The sequence below is a fragment of the Nomascus leucogenys genome, chromosome 2 (genome assembly GCF_006542625.1).
Source record: "Nomascus leucogenys isolate Asia chromosome 2, Asia_NLE_v1, whole genome shotgun sequence".
In the NCBI taxonomy this organism is placed as follows: domain Eukaryota; kingdom Metazoa; phylum Chordata; class Mammalia; order Primates; family Hylobatidae; genus Nomascus; species Nomascus leucogenys.
In genome coordinates this window covers 139,269,317-139,290,907 of record NC_044382.1, presented here as the reverse complement: position 1 = coordinate 139,290,907, position 21,591 = coordinate 139,269,317, and the positions used below count along the sequence as shown (strand labels likewise).

The 21,591-nt window shown below is 38.0% G+C and overlaps 1 protein-coding gene across 5 annotated transcripts in view; it reads left to right on the top strand.

Annotated features, from left to right (window-relative positions):
- Positions 1–21,591, top strand: part of RAPGEF6 (Rap guanine nucleotide exchange factor 6) — a 219,539-nt gene that overhangs the window by 142,258 nt on the left and 55,690 nt on the right. For all 5 annotated transcript variants that reach the window (XM_003259922.3, XM_030818449.1, XM_003259924.3 and 2 more), the window contains 5 exons: positions 2,271–2,435; positions 5,220–5,327; positions 8,098–8,301; positions 11,190–11,298; positions 21,161–21,401. In XM_003259922.3, the coding sequence (XP_003259970.1) occupies positions 2,271–2,435; positions 5,220–5,327; positions 8,098–8,301; positions 11,190–11,298; positions 21,161–21,401 (827 nt within the window). The remainder of the gene's footprint in view (positions 1–2,270; positions 2,436–5,219; positions 5,328–8,097; positions 8,302–11,189; positions 11,299–21,160; positions 21,402–21,591) is intronic.

Below are 21,591 nucleotides of genomic sequence, written 5' to 3'. Positions count from 1 at the left end.
TCATTCAGTTCATTTCTTCATTTATTCAACAACACTGACTTTATGGTACTCTATGCGAGGCCCTGTATAAGATCTGGGAGATACTAATATATACTTAGATTCTGCTATCAGTGAACTCACAGTCTTTTGAGAAAGACAAGGTGATAGTTTCAGCATGACTTGATAAATCTCAAGATGGAAGAGGAAGAGAGACATAAAAAGAGGGATCTAAATTAGGCTAGAAGAAATAGCAAAAAGTAGATACAGGGAGGAAGGTGGCCCAGACAGAGAAATATGCATGTGCTATATAAAATTGCATAATATATTTAAGAAAAAGCAGGAAATTTGTGTGGCTGGGATCAAGGGCATTTTGAGGTAAGATAGATTTTAGTCTAAAGAGGTAAGGGCTCATCTTTAAATAAAATTTACAATGCATGACCTAGTCTCTATAGGGACCCTGCCTCTGTGATTTTGCCAGTCAGAATAATGGCCTAACATGTTGATCAGTTCCCATCCCTCACTTAGCTATTCTAGGAAACGGAATTAAGTGACCCTAAACCAGGATTGTCCTGAATAATAAAACAATTTGGTACTGTTAGGCTTAGAATGTTTTGGAGGATAGGAGAATAGGAATGACCTATGACTTTCTTATCTCTTAAGGAGGTTGTTTCTGATTTCCTTCTAGAGAAACAATTTTTATACCTTATTTTTAATAAGTAAAATAGGGCCAGGCACAGTGGCTCACGCCTGTAATCCCAGTACTTTGGGAGGCCATGGAGGATGGATCACAAGGTCAAGAGTTCGAGACCAGCCTGACCAACATGGTGAAACCCCGTCTCTACTAAAAATACAAAAATTAGCTGGGCACAGTGGTGCACGCCTGTAATCGCAGCTACTCAGGAGGCTGAGGCAGGAGAATTGCTTGAACCCAGGAGGCGGAGGTTGCAGTGAGCTGAGATCGCACAGTGGCACTCCAGCCTGGGCGACAGAGCCAGACTCCGTCTCAAAAATCAATCAATAAATAAAAATAAAGTACCTTTTTATTTTTAATAGATTCTTATGTAAAGAACATTATTAGTATTAATGTATGTTTACCATACAGTTATTCTAAACAATGAAATTGTTTGGATGAATGCAACAAATTGAAGGTTGGGTGTTGTGGGTAACAGTTTTTCTATCAGGCTTAACATCTTGTTTGTTTCTATATTTGTTCTTGTACCAACCTTTGAAAAAGCTACAAAGGGTAATAAACATTGGTTCAGAAGCTCAAAGAAGAGCAGTATGGAAATGTTTGTTTATATTCTTTTTTTTTTTTTTTTTGAGACAAAGTCTCGCTCTTGTCGCCCAAGCTGGAGGGCAGTGGCATGATTTCAGCTCACTGCAACCTCTACCTCCCAGGTTCAAGCAATTCTGCTGCCTCACCCTCCTGAGTAGCTGGGATTACAGGTGCCCGCCACCACACCCAGCCAATTTTTGTATTTTTAGTAGAGACAGGGTTTTACCATGTTGGCCAGGCTGGTCTTGAACTCTGGACCTCAGGTGATCCGCCCTCCTCAGCCTCCCAAAGTGCTGGGATTACAGGCATGAGCCACACCGGGCCCAACCTGTTTATATCTTTTACAAAGTTGGAAACAGGCATTTAAAACTCTGAATTAATTTCAAAACTGTCTGTAGAACTTCTGGTTCCTCTCAATATGGTGACCTAGCATGGAGAGGAAACTGTATGAGAGGAACTGTAGAAAAGGAAACATTTATTCTGGGAAGTAACAATAATAAAACGGGCTTTCTTGAACTGGTGTGTTCTTCCTACAGCCTGGTCAGAAAAGATTTTTGAGGTGGATTAAATTTGGAGAAAAGCTTTCTTTTTTCTTTCTTCCCTTTCATTCCTTTCTTTTTCTTTCTTTCTTTAGTTTAACTTTCACCTCTTTTGTTGCTTGAGACAATAAATACATGCCCTGGTTGTAGGAGAAGTGGCAGTAACAGCCCACACCAGAGCTAAATTAGTGAAGTTCAAAGGTCCTGCTATGATGAAATGCCAGTGAAAACAGCTTCAGCTGAGTGAGTGCTGTTGGCTATTTATTTCTCTGCCTTTTCTGTCTCTCAACCTCTGGGTGCTGGTGGATTACAATTAAGTTTGGATTCCAATTCTCCCAGCACTAAGGATTTAAAGGCGAAACTGTACTTTGACGATTTGTCTAATGGAGTAGCTACAAAGGGGATAATCAACAATAGTTCTTTGGTTCTTGGGTCATTTGTTTATTTTCTAATCCTTCCTATCCTTGGATTTTTAGGCAACACCTGAGCGTCTCATAATGCATTTAATAGAAGAACATTCTATCGTGGATCCAACTTATATAGAAGATTTTCTATTAACTTATAGGACATTTCTTGAAAGTCCTTTGGATGTTGGGATCAAACTTTTGGAATGGTTCAAGATTGACAGCTTAAGAGATAAGGTTGGTTTTATAAAGGGTATGAATGTGATTTTAACCCAAAATTTTATTCATGAAACTTTTATAGTTCATAGATTACCTGTTTATTATGATAATAAGATTCAGTACACCTAAAAAAATTAGTGAACCTGAACCATCAGTATAAACATTCTCTGCTTACTTTTTTGACAGAATAGCATGTTAAAAGTGGACGAGAGCCTTAAAAGGCAAAAACTGAAATAAAGCTCTGGTATAGCTGTAAGTTCGGAAAACATAATAGTTACATGAGAGTATTTTAGAATTTTACCGAAATACTTGATTGTTTCTGGAGATCAATAAAACATTTTAAAATGGATTTAATATTTTAGAAGGAATACTCATCAAATAAATTTTTTCAAGAGGGCAGATTGCTTTTAAGCTTCAAAATGGGAATATTTTTATTTTCTTGAGTTACAGACTTTATAATCATTTGAAAATAATTTATCAAACCTTAATATATCTCTCCTGTGACTTATTTAAATCTACCTTTTGAGTATTTTTTTCTATTAAATGTTGTGCACTATTTTAAATACATTATCTTAGCTTATTTCATGGGATGTGTTTGTACATTTAATGGAAAGACTAGTAATACCTCCACAAATTGGTAAGAAATAAGTTGTTTCAAGAAGATAAAAGTAGGATCATAATTGTCTGGTGTGTCTTTGAGTTATACTTTAAAGGAAATAAACTAGTTGCAGGTAGACTGCAGAATTCTTTTATTTAGGAGGCTAATATCTAAAACTACAGGCTTGCACACCTCTTACCCTTTTTCTTTTCTTAGAATTAAATATATTTACTTTGGTTGCCAAGAAAATAAAGGCGTGCTTTGGGAATGAACAAGAATATGATTTAGTGATAATTATCCATATGCAAAAGAATGAAAATGGATTGCCACCTTATACTATAAACAAAAATGTACTCAAAATGGGTCAGAGACAGAAGAGCTGAAACTATAATGCCTTAAAGAAGGGGTAGATTATCGTGGCCTTGGATTTGGTGTTGGTTTCTCAAATATGAAAATATGACACCCAAGCACAAGCAGCAAAAGAAAAAATAGATAATTGGACCTCATCAAAATTAAAATTATTTTTGCATCAAAGGACACTGTCCAGAAAGATAAGGCAATGCACAGAATAAGAGAAAATTATATATCTGATAAAGGTTTAATATCCAAAATATATAAAGAACTTTTACAACCCAACAACGAAAAGACAGCACAGTTTAAACATGGACCAAGGACTTGCATAGACATTTCTCCAAAGAAGATATGTAAATGGCCAACAGACACATGACAAAGATGTTCAACATAATCATAGAGAAATGCAGTCATAACCTCAATGAGATACCACTTTACACCCACTAGGATGGCTTTAAAAAAGGGAGAAAAAAGAAAAAGTAACAAACATTGCCAACGATACGGAGACATTGAACCCTCCTCCCCACCCGCACCCTACACACATTGATGGTGGGAATGTAAAATGGTATTACCTCTGTGGAAAAAACAGTTTGAGCAGTTCTTCAAAAAGTTAAACACAGAGTTACCATATAGCCCAGCAATTCTAATCCTAGGTATATACTCAAAGAATTAAAAACAGGTGTGCAAATGAAAACTTGACGTAAATAGTCATAGCAGCACTATTGACAATAGCCAAAAGGACGAAATGACCCAAATGCCCATCATGGATAAACAAAATGTGGTATACCCATACAATAAAATATTATTCAGCCATAAGAAGAAAAGAAGTACTAATACTTATTACACCATGATGAACCTTGAAAACATTAAGCTAAGTAAAAGAAGCCAATCACAAAAGGCTAGGTATTGTATGATTCTATTTATGTGGAATAGCCGGAACAGACAAGTAGACTCAAAAGCAGACTAGTGGCTGCCAGGGGCTGGAGAGAGGGCAGAATGGGAAGTGAAAGCTTAATGAGTTTGGGGTTTTCTTTTGGAGTGATGAAAATGTTCCAGAACTCAAAACTAGACAGTGGTGATGGTTACACAATATTGTTAAGGTACTAAATGCCACTGAATTATGAACTTTAAAATCATTAAAATGATGAATTTTATGTGGATTCTACCACAATTTAAAAAAAAGTGACTCATTTATTACATTGTTAGGCATGTTATTCAAATCAGCTTACGTTTGTTAATTTTTAACTTTTCTGGAGCAAAGTAAACAATTCTGCAGTTTGAAAATTTACAGTGTTTATAATGAAAGAAGTTTCAGATTTGTAAGTTTTTGTTTTGTTTTTTAATTTTTATAGAGACAGGGTTTTGCTATGGCCAGGCTGGTCTCAAACTCCTGGACTCAAGGGATCCTCCTTGCTTCAGCCACCTGAGTTGCTGGGATTACAGGTGTGAGCCACCACACCAGACTCAGATTTGTTTTTGTTACAGTTTTGGTTAAACATGTTCTTGACCATGGAAACGCTTTCGGTATGGATTTTTGATTGATAGGATTACCTGCTTTATGACATGAAGTTTGCATTTTAAGGTGCTACCTGAAATAGACGTTCTTTTATCTTAACAAGTAGGCTTGTGTCTTCTCACTGAGTGGACAGAGTCCTGGCTCTGTTACTTCTGTGCACAGGGAAGCAAAAGCTCAAATTAAACCATGCCTTTCTATTAGAATGAGCCTTTTTTACACAAGGGAGGGAACAAGAGAGTTGTCAGTTCTTCTTGAGTTTTAGACATGCTTTTGGAATCTACTTTTGCAGAAGGAATGCCTCTTATAACCATATGCTGCCTCTTTTATGTTTCCACAGGTGACACGGATTGTATTATTATGGGTAAATAATCATTTTAATGATTTTGAAGGTGACCCTGCTATGACTCGATTTCTAGAGGAATTTGAAAAAAATCTGGAAGATACAGTAAGGCTCAAAATAATTTCTATTCTTCAGAGTGTAGTGGTCCCCCCCCAACACCAGCAAACTTGGAACAGCAATAGCTTTCATCCTCTCCTGTGTCTTAAATGTCCATTCTTAGAACTTCCGAATCTATATTCTAGACTTTTGTTCATGTGTTCTCTGCCACCTCAATTAAAACAACATTTACACTCCTTCCTGACTCTTCCATTTATTTTTTTATTTATTTTTATATTTATTTATTTATATATATATATATATTTTGACACGGAGTGTTGCTCTGTCACCCAGGCTGGAGTGCAGTGGTGCAATCTTGGCTCACTGCAACCTCCGCTTTCCAAGTTCAAGCGATTCTCCTGCCTCAGCCTCCTGAGTAGATGGGACTTCAGGCACGCACCACCACACCCAGCTAGTTTTTGTATTTTTAGCAGAGACAGGGTTTCACCAGATTGCCCAGGCTGGTCTCAAACTCCTAACCTTGTGATCCGCCTGCCTTGGCCTTCCAGATTGCTGAGATTACAGGCATGAGCCACCGTGCCTGGCCCAACTCTTCCATTTCTGTATTAAGACTAATGACATTCTTATCTCTTAGTTAATCAGGCTTATAAACCTGGTGTTATATGTGTACCCTCAGTCTCTTTTTCTTGAATTACCTGGCCAGGATTTCCAGTCAGTTGCTAAAGTCACCTAGGTCACTGATTTAGTCATACACATGTATGTTCACATACTTTCTTATGTTCTCAGCCATTTCTTTTTTACTCCCTAGTTTAGGACTTAATTATTTCATTATATCTGATCTATTATAATAACCTGCTCACTGATCCTAGTTCTAGTTTCTCTTCTGGTTCATTCTGTTTGGCCAAAAGATTGCTTTTAAAACACACATGTGATGACTATTACTCTCTTTGTCAGTAAACTATACTTCCTACCAAAGCAGTTCTTCACCCATATATTCAGGTCCCTTGCCTACCTTTTTCCCTTTTTCCTGTGTACCCTAGATTATAGCCAAATCAGACTATTTTATTTTCCAGTTCTGCATCCAGACCATGCTAGAATTTTCTTTTCCTCGCCTATTGAAACTCTGTTTCACTATCAGTGCATATCCTAAATATCAAATCTATATTAAGACTTTCTAGGTTTCTTTTCTACATAGGATTCACCTGCTCTGAATGTACAGCACCTAAGATAATTCCCTCCAAGTCCACAGTAGCTGTTCATGAATTCATTTTAAACTCCCTGTCAGATACAAAACTTTGAGTTTTGACTTGGTTGCCTGCTCCAAGCAACTTGAAATTTTAGGAAATAAGTAGTAATGCAGCATAGTATTTTAGGAGTACAGCTCAAGCTCCACCATTTTCTAGTTTTGTAAACTCAGACATTGCCTGATCTTATGCCTTAGTTGTGTTACTTGTAAAGATAGAAGTTCCTAGTTCATTGAGATTGTTGTAAGGATTATAATGAGCTGATAAGCATAACAGTGTGTACACGAAACCTGTCACATAGCAAATGCTCAAGAGCTGTAATTAATTACTTACAGAGCATCAGTGGATTGAGTGGAGTGAAGTGGGAAAAATTGGCAAATTTGGTCCCTTTCATTACCCCTTGGTTCCTATTGACTTCTCGGCAGCACATGTGCTCTATACAAAATGGGGAGAGTGAACAACACTGGGAACTTGATTAAAGGGTTATAGAGGCACTCCACTATCATTTGAGTCATCCTGTGTTGGCTGTGTAAATATTCAAGGGACATCAGAATGTGGAAAAAACAAGTCATGGGATTTTTTTTCCAGTAATCAGTTAGCCATCAGGTATTCATTGCATTCTACTTTATACTCAAAGGCATTAATGTAGGATCAGAACAAATGTAAGACTTGGTGTCTGCTTTAAAAAAAACTTTAACTTTTTGTTATGGACATGAGATTTGCACATATTAACACTATTGGAGATCATTGAAACTGGAATTAGAACTGGTAGACTATTACTGAGTTTAAGGAAGAGCTAAAATAATGCAAGAAGGAAGTCTTTTCTGGACGAGATGAAAACTTGAATGTTTCTTTGAACATTGGACAGTATTTAAAAAGGTGGTTCAAGTTGTTCAAGGTTTTGAATAAAGGTTTTAAAAGATTCTGGTTTTATGTAACAGCCAGCAGATAAGCAAGGTGGGAGTAGAGTGTGTATTAGGAAAAGTTTAAGAAATGATAAGTAGGTCGGGTGCGGTGGCTCATGCCTGTAATCCCAGCACTTTGGGAGGCCGAGACGGGCGGATCATGAGGTCAGGAGATCTTGACCATCGTGGCTAACATGGTGAAACCCTATCTCTACCAAAAATACAAAAAATTAGCCGGGCGTGGTGGTGGCGCCTGTAGTCCCAGCTACTCGGGAGGCTGAGGCAGGAGAATGGCATGAACCTGGGAGGTGGAGTTTGCAGTGAGCTGGGGTCATGCCACTGCACTCCAGCCTGGGCAACAGAGCGAGACTCTTGTCTCAAAAAAAAAAAAAAAAAAGAAAGAAATGATAAGTAATTTTTTGTCATCTCTCTGTAAATGAGACATCACTTGGAAATCTTTTTTAACCTATGATAATTTAAGAGTCTTATAATCATATTAAGAAATCTTGTTGAGAGTGCTTTGGTGTGGGAGTGCCCCCTTCTTCAGATTTGTTTACCTCAGCTTATACATGTATATTTGTAACTCTAATTCTAATAATTGTAGGTGACTTTTTAAAAACCTATAGGAATAGATACATTTATATACATTTACCCTTTTCTGCTTTACAGAAGATGAATGGTCATCTCCGGTTATTGAATATTGCCTGTGCTGCAAAGGCTAAGTGGAGACAGGTTGTGCTGCAAAAGGCTTCCCGCGAGTCCCCTCTGCAATTCAGCCTTAATGGAGGGAGTGAGAAGGGATTTGGTATTTTTGTTGAAGGAGTAGAACCTGGTAGCAAAGCTGCTGATTCAGGACTGAAACGTGGTGATCAGGTAAGTAAATAACCAACCACTTATATTCAGGCCTTCTTAAAAGTATTATGCCTGCTGCTTTTGTTCTCATCTTCCAGAAAGTGTGATCAGTTTAAGGAAATATTTTTCTGAGCCTTTTTTTAGAGGTAGTATCTGCATATGGTTTATTTTTAAAATGTATTTGTCATATATTTATTACTTTTAATGGAAAATTTGGTGTAATGTGGCCAGAAATAACATGGTCTACTGAGCTCTATCAACATGACCTCCTTTGAATGGGCCTGCCTATCCTTCATGGATTAGGACACTATATAAGCTGGCAACTTGAGAATACTCCAGAACCATCAATATATGAATTAGCACCCTTGCAAGTTTTGAAGGAGACAGCAGTTCTACCTCATAGTACTCTCAAATGTAAGTGGCTGCAGATTACTGAAGGTTATCGTAATCATTAAATTATGTTTCTATGGTAACATAACTATATCCATAAGCAAAGTGAGCCAAGTGGGGGACTTGGAAAAAAGACACTCTTTGGAATTTGATGGTGATTTTTTTTTCTTCTTTTTGGTATAGGTATTAGGTAAGTATAGAGCAGCCTATTCCAAATGTGATCTGCTGGCAACTTTGTTACATAAAAGATGCAGTTCCCAGGCTTCTCTCAATCCTGCTAGTCATATTGACCACATTCTTAAGCAATGATGTCTGAACATCTGTATTTTTAACAAAGCTCTCTAGATCAGTGGTCCCCAACCTTTTTGGCACCAGGGACCAGTTTTATGGAAGACAGTTTTTCCACGGACCAGGGAGTTGGGGCTGGGGGGATGGAGATGGCTTTTGGATGAAACTGATCCACCTCAGGTCATCAGGCATTCAGACATTAAATTTTCGTGAGGAGTGCCCTAGATCCCTTGCATTTGCAATTCTCAACAGGGTTCACACTCCTGTGAGAATCTAATGTCACTGCTGATTTAACAGGAGGCGGAGCTCAGGCGGTAATGCTCACTGGCCCACTGCTCACCTCCTGCTGTGTGGCCCAGTTCCTAACAGACCATGGGTCTGTGTCCTGGCGGTTGGGGACCCCTGCTCTAGATGATTCTCACGTACTTCAAAGGGTGGTTTCCCAAATCTGCCTGATCATCAGAATCATTTAGGAAACTTGCTTTCTCCCCATTTAAAATTTTGTCCTTTCGTTTTAGAATGTGAGCTCATTCATATTATGAAAGGTTCTACACTCTAGAACAGTGATTCTCAACTAGTGGCAATGTCTGCAGATATTTTTTTTTATTATGACTTGGGGATTACTACTGGCATGTTGGTGGACAGAGGCCGAGGATGCTGCTAAACAGCCTACAATTCCCAGGACAGCTTCCGTAATAGAGTTTTCTGGGCCTTACCCCAGACTACTCATTAGGAATGTATAATAGTTAGGATCTTGTAATCAGTATATTTATTGTTCAATTATTTGTATCACAGACACATTTAATAATCTAATTCTTCACACACACACACAAGTGAAATCCATTCTTGAGAATGACATTTATCATGCTTTTACTTCTTCCTTCAATCTTCCCAACTACTGTTGAAATGATCTGAGATTTTAGATCTACATTATTGTTATTTTTTAACATTATGTGTCTTCTATTTCAAGAAGGCTTTTGATGTTTGCATTAAGTTTCATAAGCTTTTAAACAAGCATTTAGACATTTACACCTGCTTAACTGATTTCATTGATCACTTCCATTTCATTTGCACTGTATATCCCCGTTGTTTCAATTCATTTCACAGTTATCTTTGGTACTTCTTTTAGTACTTTTTTAAGGAACAGATGGGTGATACAGTATCATATGTTCTTGCCTTCCTGAAGATACTTGTGTTCAATGGAGCGTAAATTTTTTTCCCGCAGTGACTTTATCCTCAGAACGCTAAAGTCACAGAAAATTATCACATCAACTTAATGTTGCCCAAGAGAAGTCCAAACTCTTTGCGCTTCTTTTGTAGGTACTTTTTGGTTATCGTCCCACAGTGATGTTTATTATAGATTCTTTATTCTTTCTCCTTGGAACACAGAAATTTCATTGAGATGTGTTTTTAAAAATAGGTCTCTTTTTATTATTTTTGCATGGTACTAGATAGACATTTTAGTGCATAGATGCAAGTCTTTTTTCAACTCTGGGAATCTTACTTCTATGGAATTTGTTTTTCTTTCCCTAATATTTTTTCACTCTTTTTCTTATCCTTTTGAAATTTTTATGTTGATCCCCTAGATCTGCTCTCTGTTCTGACTAGTTTTTGCTCATTATGTCTTTTTATCCTTTTCCCGTAGAATCAATACTTCTTAAAATAAACTGCTTCTATGATTCTGAGGTGTAGCCAAATTGGGGAAGCCCTGTTGTGAAGGGTCAGCAGTGTTTACCTGGAAGAAGAACCCATTTCAGTTGTGCTTCTTGCTGTTTGGCTGCCTGATTCAATCAGTGGCAGAAAATCATATTAAATATATTTAGAGTACTCCCTTTAAAAGAATTACCTCTCTTTGAAATGCAGTAAATTTACATTGAGAATATTTGACAGATTTGTATATACATTTGCAGGCAATAATTTTTGTGAGCTGATCTGCCGTGATTAAATGTTTTCCTTCATAAACCATCTGGTGTGTGTATTTTTTAAATTTCCTCAGTATGATCCCAGAGGGCATTAACTTTTAAAAAAAATGTTTATAGTAAAGAATTTGGAAAATACAACAATATAGAGAAAAAGAAAAACAGTAGTCCAGCTTCTCACAGAGATAACTTGTTCACATAGGAGTAGATTTTATTCAAGTTTCATTTTATTTATTCACTATTAAACTTTTAAGGTTGTAGGAGTAACTAATACTGTTCTGTATTAATTTGTGTTTTTTAAATACTTTTAAGATTGTGGAAGTAAACGGACAAAACTTTGAGAATATTACATTTATGAAAGCCCTTGAAATTTTGAGGAATAATACTCATCTTGCACTTACTGTGAAGACCAACATTTTTGGTGAGTTTTGTTGTAAAAATTGCCTGAACTCTTTCTTCTTAATTTGGTAATAGAAAAGTCACTACAGTGGAAGAAAAGATAGTAAAATGTAAACATGTTTTTGTCTGAGCTCTTCAGCTAGTTTCAGAGTCTTTAGTGTTGAACTATTATGTATTCTAGAATTTTCATTTTTCATTATGTTTTTAATTATTTTGATAGAAAGTAAGTTTTAAAATAGGTGTGCAGCTACCTTCAGTTAGTCATTTATGAAATTCCTGTTGAGCATGTATTATGTACTCTGCTGGAGGGATACTGAATGAAACATAGAATGACCTGAATAAAACTAAGAAGTCATAATCAGGCATTTTTTCCCCCCAGCTAGTGTGCCAAGTAGTCTACTTCTAGTCTTTAAGCCAGCTTTCTGAAGTAATATGAATGCCAGATTAGCTGTTTTATGGAAATAAACTGAGTAAAGCATTGACTTAAGTACTCAGTGAATTACAGATTTCTAGTAAGAGCATACTCTACCTTTGTGTGGAAAAATGATTACAGTGCCTCTGTTCTGTTTTTATCATGTTTATATTTAAATAAAACCAGTGACTAAGCTCATACTTTTAACCAAATCTACTGTTCTTTTTTTTAAACTTTTAGGAAAGATTTACTGTGATTTGATTGCCTTAGACACTTTAGGATTTTTGCAGAAATTCTAGAAAGAATAACAGTAAAAATCATATAGCAATTGAAATAACAAAGAAAATTTAAGAGTCTTTATGAAGTAGGGAGGAAAACAATCTCTAGGTTTTTTAGGTTACAATTTGAGAAGTAAGAGTTGGCTTAAAAGCTATGCCTATGGAAAGGAAGTGTGAGTTTTATTTTTTTCACTTTGGCTTTCTATATTGTGCTTAGTCATAATGAAAAATGAAACGTGGGGTTTTTCCTCTTTTTGAGTCCCTTTGACTGAATTACATCATGTTAAATCTGGTATATAACTGTCAATTGGCAGTTTAGTATTATATTACTTTAGCATAGAATAAGTAAGTAAGCCTTCAGAATTTTTTGATTTCCTGGAGTTTGGACTAGTATCTAGAAATGCCGACTTCTAGGTTAAACGAAAGAGATTTCCAGTTTCGAAAAATATGAAAGCAGGACTTGCTCTCTTACTTTGAGCAAATTATTTAGTCTTTCCAAGCTTCAATTTCTCTAGCACAATTTCCTAGGTTTCTTCTAAGTATCTAATACCTTTAAACCTTTTGTACCCGTCACATAAAGATTACTAACTGGTATTAAATATTCTGAATAAAAATACAGAGATAGTGTGAACCCCCCTGAACTCCGGGACACAGAAAAGTAGATCTGAAGGATGCAAAAGACAGAAGCCATACCCTGAGAACCCTTTGAGTAGTGGGAAAACAGTTGGCTAACAGAACCCTAGGTTGGATATGGCAGAGGGTAGAAGTTACATGGTGCCGCAAAGGGGGAACATAGCAGTCACCTCTTTCTTCCTTACCCTAGGTGAAAAGCTAAGAGAAAGCTAAATACCTCATGTTTAGATTTAGCAAATGCACCCAGAGAAGAAAACAGCTGGCAATCTCAGTTTACTCTCTTTCTATTCTGGAATTTTAATTTATCTATTAAATTACAAAGGAATATTCATAAAATTTTGGAGAAATGAAGTATTTTACTCTAGATGTGGTGATGCCCATAATAAAGCCCTAATAACTCTGACATTACCATGAAATAGAGTTGAGCAGTTAGGTCACCCTATATCAAACTCACAGTGAGGACACCTACAAAAAGGAAAGCTGTGACCAGAAGACATTGGTTCAGTGATACTGAGAGGTGAAGCCAGCTGGACTTGCTGGGTCAAGTGGGGACTTGGAGAACTTTTCTGTCTAGCTAGAGATTGTAAACGCACCAATCAGCACTCTGTAAAAACGTACCAGTCAGCGCTCTGTGTCTAGCTAAAGGATTGTAAATGCACCAATCAGCACTCAAAAACACACCAATCAGCCCTCTGGGTCTAGCTAAAGGACGGTAAATGCACCAATCAGCACTCTGTGTCTAGCTAAAGGATTGTAAATGCACAATCAGCACTGTGTAAAAACGCACCAATCAGCGCTCTGTGTCTAGCTAAAGAATTGTAAATGCACCAATCAGCACTCTGTAAAATGGACCAATCAGCACTCTGTAAAGTGGACCAATCAAGCACTCTGTAAAGTGGACCAATCAAGCACTCTGTAAAATGGACCAATCAAGCACTCTGTAAAATGGACCAATCAGCAGTATGTGGGCAGGGCCAAATAAGGGAGTAAAAAGCTCACCACCCCAGCCAGCAGCGGCAACCTGCAAGGGTCCCCTTCCACCCTGTGGAAGCTTTGTTCTTTCGCTCTTCACAATAAATCTTGCTGCTGCTCACTCTTTGGGTCTGCACCACCTTTAAGAGCTGTAACACTCGCCACGAAGGTCCACGGCTTCATTCTTGAAGTCAGCAGGACCATGAACCCACCGGAAGGAACAAACTCCAGACACACCATCTTTAAGAGCTGTAACACTCACCGTGAAGGTCTGTGTCTTCATTCTTGAAGTCAGTGAGACCAAGAACCTACTGGAAGGAACCAATTCTGGACACAACACCAGAGCAAACCATTCTCAGTCCTTTTATATTACTTAAAACTGACGATCAGGGATCACCAAGTATAAGGAGAATCAGGATCATTGAGAGGGTGTGGTAGAGACCTACTGAGTGATCTTATAGATTCTGGAGAAAATATTTAAAGAAGAGAAGAAAAACATTTCTAGAACACTGCACAGAGCAATTTAAAAATTTATCCCTTGAGAGGCAGAGCTTGCAGTGAGCCAAGATTGCACCACTGCACTCCAGCCTGGGGGACAGAGCGAGACTCCGTCTCAAAAAAAAAAGAAAAAAAATGTATCCCTTGAAACAGGAGCAGGATATTAATAAACAACAATCATTGAGAAAGAACTCTTACAGACAAAAACATTCATTTGAAAGAATAGATAATAAAGTTGAGAAAAATCTCCCATACTATGGAACAAAAAGACAAAGTAAAATTAAGCTCTGTTCCAGGATACCTAAAAGAAAACGTAAGGAAGAAGATATTTAGGAAATAATAGCAGAGAATATCCTAGAGTAAAAGAAGGATGTGACTCTTATATTTCAAAGGCCTCACTATGAGCTGAGGAAAATGTATTAAAACTTGTGTCAACTTTCTACTTCCAGTATTGACTGAAGACAACTTAAAAGAGCTAGACTAAATATGAAAAACTGTAAACAAACATAACAATCCAAAAAGATAGTGAAAAACTCTGGATGTGTCAAAGCCTTTTCCCACTCCTGGGACCGTATCCCAAAGTGATGTCTTTTTTTCCAGGGCCATTTTCCCATCCATAGAATATAACTGAGAAGAGCTCCTTGATAAACTTAACAGGTTTGTAGTTTACTGCCCACCAAAGGATAAAATTGTAGCATTACAACCTTTGTTAGGATTGAGACTTTGAAAACCTCTCTCTGAAGTGGATGTGTGCTGTACCTAACTGACCATCTAGGTGACCAAGAAAAACTTATAAGTTTTGGCCCTGGACTTAGATTACAGGTGCCTGACAAAAGAAAATAAATACCTTCTTTAGAGGATACTAACAGCAACTTGTTATTTCTAAAAATAATTTTTTAAAAACAGAGTCAAGCAAAGATTATGAGACACTCTTAAAAGTCAGTATGAGCCAGAACCAACAGAAACAGAAGCACAGTTGCTTCAGATTATCAGACACAGATTTTAAGTTTGCTATCTTTTATGTCCATGAAGATAAAAATCAAATTAAGTGTTCCATTTCCAGATAAGATGGAGTAAACACAGACCACCCTTCATCTCCCACTGAACTTAATAGTAAACCTGGACAGAATCATGACCCACTTAGTTGAGAACTCTGAAAAGCAAATAGCAACAGGCAATTCGCAGAAGAATACCATAATTCAAAGTACCACCACCAGCAGTGAATTCACTATTATTTTAATTCTAGTATGCCCTAGGTTGGACTCAAGGCAACCTAAAACCTGGATGTGAGTATTGTGGTACAGACAGAGATCCAGGAGAAGCCTGGCTTGAGGAATGAGAAAAGGGAACTCCTACTAGTAGCAGTTGTCCTGTGGAGAAAAGTCACACTGCTTTTAGGCTTCATTGAATTCTAGTTTTCATGCAAGTGCTCACAGCCATCTAAAGTTCTCTTTCTGCTCAGAGAGTCCCTCTACCTGACCCACACCTCATGTTTAGATTTAGCAAATGCACCCAGAGAAGAAAACAGCTGGCAGTCTCAGTTTACTCTCTTCCTATCCTGGAATTTTAATTTATTCCTCTCGGCTTCCACAGCTTTCTAACATCTTTAAAAATCCCACTTCTAGCCAAGCGTGGTGGCTCATGCCTGTAATCCTAGCACTTTAGGAGGCTGAGGCGGGAGGATCACTTGAGGCTAGGAGTTCCAAGACCAGCCTAGGCAACATAGTGAGACCCGGTCTCTACAAAACACCAAAATTTAGCTGGGCATGGTAGCGTGCACCTGTAGTCCCAGCTACTTGGGAGGCTGATGCAGAAGATGACTTGAGCCCAGGAGTTCAAGACTATAATGAGCTGTGATTGTGTCCCTGCACTCCAGCCTGGGCAACGAGCAAGACTCTTGTCTCTAAACACAAAAATCCCGTTTCTCAGATAACTTGTCTTTTTAAGTTTTAATAAAAGTAGTAAGTGCCTACATTTTGAAAACTAAAATACTAAAAATAGGTATACAATGGAACCATACTGTGTACAATATTCTGTGCTTTTTCACATCAGTTCATACAGACCTACTTGTTATATAATTTTTATTATTACATAGAATTCTATTATTACCGTAATCTGTTGAGTTAATGTCATATTGATAGGTATTTTAGATTGTTTATAGTTTTTGCTATTAACAGAGATATAAAAATTATTTGTACTTTTATGTTCATATAGATCCATCTATATGATACATTTCTCAAAGTGGAATTACTTTTGACAGACACTGCAGGGTTTTACTTTCTGAAAGTTTATCACGATCTATGCTTCATCAGTATATAAGAATGTCTTGGCCGGGCATGGTGGCTCACAATCTCAGCACTTTGGGAGGCCCAGGCAGGCAGATCACGAGGTCAAGAGATCGAGACCATCCTAGCTAATTTTGTCTCTACTAAAAATACAAAAATTAGCTGGGTGTGGTGGCATGCGCCTGTAGTCCCAGCGTCTCGGGAGGCTGAGGCAGGAGAATCGCTTGAACCTGGGGGGCAGAGGTTGCAGTGAGCCAAGATCGCACCACTGCACTCCAGCCTGGCAACAGAGCAAGACTCTGTCTCAAAAAAAAAAAAAAAATGTCTGCAGTGGGTATAGTCAGTCTTTTAAATTTTGATATACACTATTTAATAACAAGGTTGAGCACCTTTGTGTGTTTTGGCATTTCTTTTCTATAAAGTCTTTTTTTTTTTTTTTTTTGAGATGGAATCTTGCTCTGTCGCCCAGGCTGGAGTGCAGTGGCATGATCTCCATTCACTGCAAGCTCCGCCTCCTGGGTTCATGCCATTCTCCTGCCTCAGGCTCACAAGTGGCTGGGACTACAGGTGCTCGCCACCATGCTAATTTTTTGTATTCTTTAGTAGAGACGGGGTTTCACTGTGTTAGCCAGGATAGTCTCAATCTCCTGACCTCGTGATCCACCTGCCTTGGCCTCCCAAAGTGCTGGGATTACAGGCGTGAGCCACTGCACCCAGCCTCTGTAAAGTCTTTTGATTTCATCTGCCCCTTTTTATATTGTTACTCATCTTTTATTGACTTGTTTGAGCACTTTATAAATTAAAATAGTATCTTTCAACTGAAAAGTTGAAAGTATTTTCCCCAAGTGGTTTGTGTTTTGACTTTTGTTTCGTGTGTTTGTGAATGCATATACACATATGTAGGAAGAGACATTTTTAATTTTTATGTAGTCAGTTTTATTAAGCTTTTATAGATTCTTTGGCACTTTTGATTCATGTACAATGTCTGATATTGCTGTTTAATAGCATTGTAGTTATGTGTACTCACTATCCTTTCATTTTTGTCCCTATTTTTTTAATTTAACACAATCATTTCTCTTCTTTAAAACAAACTACAAGCTCCACAGATTTTTACTTATAATTACATACTCAGGTCCAGTGGAGAAATTTAACAATTTTTTTTTTTTTTTTTTTTTTTTTTTTTTTGAGACCGAGTCTCACTCTGTTGCCCAGGTTGGAGTGCAGTGCCTCAATCTCGGCTCACTGCAACCTCCGCCTCCCAGGTTCAAGTGATTCTCCTGTCTCAGCCGCTGGAGTAACTGGGATTACAGGCATGCGCCACCATGCCCAGCTCATTTTTGTATTTTTAATAGAGATGGAGTTTCAACATTTTGGCCAAGCTGGTCCCGAACTCCTGACCTCAGGTGATCCACCCTCCTCAGCCTCCCAAAGTGCTACGATTACAGGCATGAGCCACCACACCCAGCCAAATTTAACAATTTTTAAAAATAATTCAGTTACCTTATATACACACTACTAAGGAAATCTGCCCCTTCAGAGTTTTCCTGTTGCTCTAACAGAAAATTTGAATACTTTAGCATAGCATTATTTGGCCTCATCTCTACCTTTTTCTCTAGTCATTTTAATTTTCATGAACTTTCCTTCTACCACAGGGACTTTGAACTTGAGATTTTCTCTACCTAAGATTACGCATCCTTTGCCTAGTTAAAATCTTCTCATCTTTCTGATTTCTTTTTAGAAGATTACTTGCTTAAGGAAGATTGCCCTTTCCTACTGTTTTAAGTAGTTCCTTTGGTTATGTTTTATGCGTCTTAGACTGACTGTAAGTTCCAAAACAGGAGTAATATACAAACATCAAGTGAAGTGCCTGACCTATATTTATAGGTTAACATTTTTTGAATGAATGTCCGAATTTTAGATTTAAAAAGTATTGGCCAGTCGTGGTGGCTTACCCCTGTAATCCCATCACTTTGCGAGGGCGAGGCAGAAGGATCGTTTGAGCCCAGGAGTTCAAGACTAGCCTAGGAAACATAGTGAGAACTCATCTCGACAAAAATAGAAAAAATGAGTTGGGTGCAGTAGCACATGCCTGTAGTCCAGCTACCCAGGAGGCAGAAGTGGGAAGATCACATGAGCCCATAAAGTCAAGGCTGCAGTGAGCTGTGGTCTCCAGCCTGGGTGATAGAGTGAGACCTGACCCTGTTTCCAAAAAATACATATATAAATGTACATATATACATACACACACACATGTGTGTGTTTTATTACCATATGGCTTAAAATAAAGTGAAATTTGTAAAATATTTTTCTTTATTTTAATCGTGCAGACTTTATGGAAGGTAACTTCTAAAAAGTCTCCATCATTTTGAAAGCAGAAAAATGTGCTTTTCATAAACTTGCGCTGTCCTTTGGTAATGTGGTATCATCCTTCTGTTGAAACCCTCAAATCAGTCCAGATTTTATAAGTGAATACCAAGTTGTAAATGCTTTAATCCATTCTTAAGGCTTTATCCATTTCTGTCTTACTTGTAAGTTCTTTGATTTTGTGGGAAACTCTTACTTTCCTTTTCTGTTGTTTTCCAAAAAAAATTCTCTGTGATTGGATTTTTCAGTGGGCATATTTACACAATTTACAGCTTAAAAAATAAAAAAAGGTGCAGCATATACTGCTCAAAGCTGTATGTAATGACAAGCTGAGTGTTTGCTTCCACAGCTCATGCAGCTGAAGCCATTTAAGTCTATTCTAAGAATACGCAACCACTATTTCTCTGTAATTCAGACTTCTCTGTAATTCAGACTTCTTCAGGCACCATGACTCGTTTCTAGATATTTAACCTTATACAGATTTATCTTTGCCTTATCCCAAGGAGATGTAGCCATCCTCACAAGGCAAAAATTTGGTGTAGGCAAATAGATTGCTAAGCAGGTAATTTCCCAAATGTACCTGCACCCTCATTAAGGATGAAGTAATTCACCAGACTTAGTTAGACTTGACAGAAAGATATGTGAGGCCTGGCACGGTGGCTTAACGCCTGTAATCCCAGCACTTTGGAAGGCTGAGACGGGCAGATCTCTTGAGCCTAGAAGTTTGAGGTCATCCTGGGCAACATGTCGAAACCCCATCTCTACAAAAAAATACAAAAATTAACCTGGCATGGTGGCACACTCCTGTAATCCCAGCTGCTCCAGGGGCTGAGGTGGAAGGATCACCTGAGCCCAAGGAGGTCGAGGGTGCAGTGAGCCCTGATCACACCACTGAACTCCAGCCTGGGCAACAGAGTGAGACCCTTTCTCAAAAAAAAGGGGAAAAAAAGGGCCAGGCATGGTGGCTCACGCCTGTAATCCCAGCACTTTGGGAGGCTGAGGCGGGTGGATCACCTGAAGTCGGGAGTTCGAGACCAGCCTGACCAACATGGAGAAACCCCATCTCTACGAAAAATACAAAATTAGCTGGGTGTGGTGACGCATGTCTGTAATCCCAGCTACTCGGGAGGCAGGAGAAGCACTTGAACCCAGGAGGCAAAGGTTGTGGTGAGCCGAGATTGCGCCATTGCACTCCAGCCTGGACAACAAGAGCAAAACTCTTCTCTCAAAATTAAAAAAAAAAAAAAAAAAAAAAAAAAAAAAAAAAAAAAAGCAGTATCTAAGATATGATTGGTTGTTTACTTGTTTTTACTTCAGACCACTGAAGTGGATATTTTTTTAGCAGGTTTACTGAATGACATAGCCTCATAAGTGTGACTGTGAGGAATCGTTACATATTACCGAATTTAAATTACCAAAATTAGGCCGGGCATGGTGGCTCATGTCTGTAATCCCAGCTCTTTGGGAGGCCGAGGTGGGCGAATCACCTGAGGTCACGAGTTTGAGACCAGCCTGGCCAACATGGGGAAACCCTATCTCTCCTAAAGATACAAAAATTAGCCGGGTGTGGTGATACGTGCCTGTAATCCTAGCTACTCTGGAAGCTGAGGCAGGAGAATCGCTTGAACCCGGGAGGTGGAGGTTGCAGTGAGCTGAGATTGCGCCACTGCACTCCAGCCTGTGCGACAGAGCAAGACTCTGTCTCAAAATCAATCAATCAGTCAATAACCAAAATTACTGTTTTTGGTAACAGTAAAAATAAAGTCCAGCAAAGCTTTTCTCATCTAAATTTTACAATCTGAACCTGACTGCAGTAGTCAGGTCTCATCTTAAGTGACATATGTAGTTATCGCTTGGTATAAGCATAGGGTTGGTTACGGGACCTCCACCCCATGTACACCCAAATTTGTGCATATTCAAGACCCACAGTTGGTTCTTCAGAGCCATACGCAGGTTTTTGCATCCCAAGAATACTGTATTTTCAATCCATGTTTGGTTGAAAAAAATTCAAGTATAAATGGACCCACATAGTTCAAACTGATGTTGTTCAAGGGTCAGCTGTATTATGAGAAATAACATACAATAGAACATAAATGTCTGTTTCTATAAAATTAGTTGATTAGCAGTTATATTACTTATTACCTAAATAGGAACCTCTGTTTTTTTCAGACTTGCCTGCAGCCTGCCCACTTCCTTTCCCTCTCCCTCCACTGACTTTTATTAGTGTTGGGCAACATCAGAAGTATAATCAGGTATAAAAACTAAAGAAAGAAGAAGATATAGCTGCTAAAGGATGGGTAAATACTTGACAGTGTTTAGCTGAATGAGACTGAGAAAGTTCAAATAATGGAAAGTCACTGTGTTTATCCTTAAAATTTGTTGTTAGTATAAAAATTTTCTGAAGAGAAGAAATGAAATGACACATTTGTTTTATTTCCACAGTGTTCAAAGAGTTACTTTTTAGGACTGAACAAGAGAAATCTGGTGTTCCTCATATTCCCAAAATTGCTGAAAAAAAAAGTAATCGCCATTCTATCCAGCATGTGCCAGGAGATATTGAACAGACATCACAGGAGAAAGGAAGTAAGAAAGTTAAAGCAAATACTGTTTCAGGTGGAAGAAACAAAATCAGGAAGATTTTGGATAAAACACGATTTAGTATCTTGCCTCCAAAGCTATTTAGGTAGGTAATGCCAATCTTAGCCATGCAGGAATTTTCATCTTCACTGTAAAGTTTTTATTTGGGGTGGGGAGAGACTTGGGTAAGTTTTCCTTTATTATATAACTAATGTATCATAAAGTCTTCAAACAGTACTCAAATAAGAATACATTTGAACTTCTCCCTGTCACTTTCATGAAGTTACCACTTTCAG